Source organism: Diadema setosum, chromosome 10 (genome assembly GCF_964275005.1).
Source record: "Diadema setosum chromosome 10, eeDiaSeto1, whole genome shotgun sequence".
Classification (NCBI taxonomy): Eukaryota; Metazoa; Echinodermata; class Echinoidea; order Diadematoida; family Diadematidae; genus Diadema; species Diadema setosum.
In genome coordinates, this window is record NC_092694.1 from 35,270,796 (window position 1) to 35,275,987 (window position 5,192).

Here is a 5,192-nt window from a genome sequence, read left to right on the forward strand (position 1 = left end):
TGACCTATTTCACTTATTCTCAGTCCTCACGCAAAATCAATGTGTGCGACTTTATGTTCGTTTTGAGGTGCACGGTCACATATATTCTTTTATTGGACGATGATATACTTACATATTGAGCATGCCGGATCGTCACCGCAGCTTGCCAACGAAGTCACTCTTCCGAAGTTGAAAGTGTACATGATCAACCATACACCAGTGACACGGAGAGAGAATTTGGCCATAGTGTGTATTTAAATGTATATAATCTCAAAAGGGGGCTTCACAAAACTTGAGGAGGGTAAGGCGCTGACTGAACTTTTCCACACCCCACGTAAGCTGTGTATACATGCCATTAGGCAGCAGAACGTGGGAATTCTCAATTCGTGCTCTTTCATCAACTGGTCGTTGTCAAAGCATTAAGAGCCGTGTTGCGCGCTACCAGATCCTGAGACAATGTAGAAAATTGAATGGCATCGATTTACAATAAAAACGAAGAAGAAGAACAATCTAACAATCTAAACTGAAAGTAGGATAATGACATATTCACTGGTCGGTACATTATTGCGTGTCGTGATAGCTCGTGAAATAATAAGAAAGGAAGCCTACTTATGCCTGTCCCCCTGTGATAAAGTATATCTTTCTTTTTAAAGTGAAGATCATGATTAAAGGAACTATGCAATGCAAATGCATGCTGACTTGTGTTGAATCACGATACACTCAACATCACTTATGTTGCCAAATGAAAACCCGAATACGTGTCATATAAGTGTTTTGTATATGTATAACTATTTTTCTTCAGGCTACTTGAATCCTCCCCGACCCACCCCCCCCCCCCCCCACACTTATTGTTACAGGGGGGTTACCTTGGCCTAAAGAACCATCATAACCACCAAAAATACCCAGACTCTCAAACAAGGTGTTTGGTCGATCTCGGTCATCTTGTCGAACTCTTTTATTTACATATTCCTCCGCGGAACAATAAAGTGCCCAGAAATAATAATACAATGCACATGTATCCATAACACTTCCCCCCTAAAAGAGTGCATTTAATGTTTTAACACAAATGGACTCTATGTACGTTGGCACAATATTTTGGAACAGCATTGTACATTCCTCTTCCAATTAATCTTATAACTCCATGCGTTTACCATGGTTGCATCATTATAAGAGCACATAAACGAAGTATGCTATGGTTATATCATCATCATAACCTGTGATAAAACATGTACGACTTTAGTACCATTCAACGTGTACCAAACTAACACTCTCGTGAGTTACTGCTGCTTGTTAGTTACAGCATACTGGAATTGCATGTAGTTGTGCAACACTGAATACTACAATATTAACTTTCTCAACACCTTAACCTTTATGCAATCATGTCATGCATACAAACAATACACGTTGTACCAAAATCAGATGGTTTCCTCATTAGAACATACATATAAGTCAATTTTACACTGTCATAATGATTAACCTGTGTACGAAGATCATAAACACGTCATCTCTTCCACAAACAACTGCATATAATCCAACTGATGTAATCATATACATCATATTACCTACAACCAAAACATCATATTCCATGATATGTGACTTACATATACCTGTACACGTTGTGTCAGCATCTATTGAAACGTTAAAACATCAACAAATGTCATATATCCTAATTATGTTTCTGAAAACTTTCCTGTCAACATACAAAACACCAAGAGTATGACCTGCCTGACAAAACATCAAATGAACCTGAATGAGATATACTTGATGATAACCTGTGTGTACACCTAAACTTAATAAGTGAGTGTATACCTGCCTGTATACATCCTGGTATAACACAGTCAGCTTAGATATATGCCTGTTGGTATGTTGGATCAACTGTGAAATACTGGACACCTTCGCCAAGGCTATGATTGAGCTATGATAATGAGCAAAAGTTTTGTACATGTATAACTATATAATTTCTGTACCTAATACAGTATACTTATGCTAATTACATCCAAAAAGCAACATCCAATAAACTTAGGATATAGGCCTAATATGCCACAACAAATTTAGCCGATACCTGTACATGTACAAGTATGAAACTTCAAATACCTGAACGGTACCTACATTACTCGATACATAAAATTTTCTATCCAAACAGCAACACTACCTGTTTGAAATCAATTTACCAACAACTCACATTCTTGACAACTGTTGATGGCTAGCATAACTTAAAACAGCTTTCATAGTGTCTTCTTTTGTTGAGTGACTCAAAGCACAAATATAGTTTGCTGTGTTTCCTTATTAACACAAACATGTCTGAAGATACTTCCATGTTGTTATTTACACACTCAAAGTGCCATTCATGCTGTTGGCATCACAATTATAGTGTATGCAAGATGCATACATGTACCACTTGTACATACACATGATGTACACACACTGTCCTGTGTACTTGCACAAATGTTGCATCTGGCAACAAGACAAAATACTGAGATGTCTCAATTAAGCACGAGAAAGGGCGTCTGCGACAATGTTTTCCTTTCCGCGAATGTGCTTAATGTCAAGGTTGTACTCCTGCAGGACTAAACTCCATCGCATCAGTCTCTGGTTTCTGTTTCTCATTCTGTTGACGAATGTCAGTGGGTTGTGATCAGTCCACACAACAATCGGTTGAGTTGTGCTGCCCACGTAGACATCAAAATGGCTGAGCGAAAGAATTAACGCTAGGGTCTCCTTCTCAACGGTAGAATACTTCCGCTGGTGCGCGTTGAACTTCTTTGAGAAGTAGCAGACCGGTCTGTCCACTCCATCGTCATCAGCTTGCATCAGCACGGCGCCTGCTCCGACATCGCTGGCATCGACAGCTAGGCTGAAGCCTTTCTTGAAGTCCGGCGCTGCCAATACAGGATTGCCTTCACTTGGTCAAACGCACACTGGCATGCGGCTGACCACTGGAACTTCACATTCTTCCGCAGGAGATCAGTCAAGGGTGCCACAACATCCGAGAAGTTATGGCAGAAGCGACGGTAGTATCCGGCCATGCTGATGAATCTCATCAGCTCCTTCCTCGTCTTGGGAACAGGGACATCTTGGACTGCTCCTACCACAAACATGACTGGCTTCGCACTCTCACCTCCATTTCTCTCAACATACTTCTTCAACATGTTGATGTGACACAACCGTTTCTTTTTCTTCCTGTCTGGAGTCTGTATGATGTAATTCACATCACTCAATTTCTCCTCCACGACATAGGGACCAGAGAAGCAAGCACATAGAGGATTACCAGGAATGGGCAGCAGTATCAATACCTTTTCACCGGGACTGAACATCCTTTCCCTGGACCTCTTATTAAACAACTGCTTCATGTTCTTTTGACTGTTTCTCAAATGTCCAGCTGCAAATTCGCGTGCACGAGTCAGCCTACCACGGAACGTAGTCACGTAATTCAACAAACCAGGTGACTCATCCTCACCCAACAGCTTCTCTCTCAAGACCTTCAATGGACCACGAACCTCGTGTCCAAACACTAACTCAAAGGGACTAAATCCTAGGACTCTTGCACAGACTCTCGCACCGAGAAAAGCAACAACGGCAAGCCTTCATCCCAGTCCTTCTCGACCTCAAAGCAGTATGTTCTCATCATGTTCTTCAGCGTCTGATGAAAACGCTCCAGAGCGCCTTGACTCTGTGGATGATAGGCACTCGAGGTAACACATTTGATACCCAACTCACGCATCACTTGCTGAAATATCTTTGAAGTGAAGTTGGAACCCTGGTCTGATTGCACCACCTTTGGCAAGCCAACCGTTGTGAAGAACTTCACTAACGCCTTGCTAACGTTCTGTATACGCCGAAGTGGCACAGCTTCTGGAAATCTCGTAGAAGCGCACATCATAGTGAGTACTCATGTCCAGCCTTTGTCTTTGGCAAAGGACCAACACAGTCTATGATAACTGTGCTAAACGGCTCATCAAATGCTGGTATGGGCTTCAGGGGAGCAGGAGGAATCTTCTGATTAGGTTTCCCCACCACTTGACAAACATGGCAAGTTCTACAGAAATCTGAAACATCCCGTCTCAAGCCAGGCCAAAAGAAATGTTTCAAAATCTTGTCAACCGTCTCATTGACTCCAAGATGAGCACCAAGAGCTGACTCATGCGACACACTCAAGATATGTTTACGAAATACTCTTGGAATGACAATTTGGTGAACTTCTCGCCATTCTTCATCACTAGAAGAGTCAACTGGCATCCACTTCCTCATCAACACATCTCCTTTCACATAGTAGCAAGTCCTTTCACTCAGTGCTTCTTCTTCAGCAAGAGCACTATCACACAATGCTACCAACTGTGGATCATTCTTCTGTGCGTCAATCAAAGAGCTCTTGTTCAACCCAATCTCATTTTCATCTACAGGCTGAGACTCATCCCCTATCTCATGTGATTTTGATGCTGCGGGTTTGCTTACTTCTACATCATCCAACCGACAGACGAAACTCCCTTCTAGACTGATATCCTCTGGACTAGCCTTCATTTCAGACTCCTCTGATTTTCTAGACATGGAACGTGTGACTACACAAGCTGGGAAAACTTCAGGGAATTCCTGAACCAATGCAGCTGTCTCATTTCCTTCTTTATCCAAAGGGACTGCACTGACCACTGGAATAGTCACTTTGTCTCCTGCAAGATCATTGCCTAATATCAATGCTACACCATCTATAGGAAGTGACTTCCTAACACCAAGGCTCACCCTTCCTGAAACTAGGCCTGACTGCAAATCGACTGTGTGAAGAGGGGCCTCAACGTAACCTCCTTCTACTCCTTGTAACAGTACACTTGTGCCTGTGGACGACGTTTGCCCAAAAGGAAGGACACTGTCAAGAATCAATGACTGGGATACACTAGTATCTCGCAGGATGGTAACCTTTCTAGCTTCATCACACCCTACCAATGACACATAGCCTACAGAAGTGAATGGTTCATACTGAGACTTAATCTTGTCTTGATCAGCTGACTTAATCACACTCTGAACTTGTTCACACTAATCACCTGTCGATTCCACTGAACGACTCACCAATCCATTGGGATGAGACTTCTTTTCTCTGTCTTTTTCCTGTTTTTTCTTGTTCAGAATGGGACAATTAGACTTCACATGCCCTGGTTGCCTACAATGGAAACACACAATAGGCTTCTCAGTGTTCCTACCCTTCTTGTCAGTCTCATTTTCTA

At 42.2% G+C, this 5,192-nt stretch overlaps 1 protein-coding gene across 1 annotated transcript; it reads right to left on the reverse strand.

The window, feature by feature from the left end:
- Positions 1-3,511: 3,511 nt before the first annotated feature.
- Positions 3,512-3,859, reverse strand: LOC140233973 (KRAB-A domain-containing protein 2-like). The gene has a single exon (XM_072314061.1). The coding sequence runs from the start codon at positions 3,857-3,859 to the stop codon at positions 3,512-3,514; it is 348 nt and encodes a 115-aa protein (XP_072170162.1).
- Between the last annotated feature and the right edge of the window lie 1,333 nt (positions 3,860-5,192).

What these genes read in the sequence shown, in the direction of transcription:
- LOC140233973 (XM_072314061.1), bottom strand. Translation starts at nt 3,859, where the DNA reads ATGATGTGCGCTTCTACGAGATTTCCAGAAGCTGTGCCACTTCGGCGT.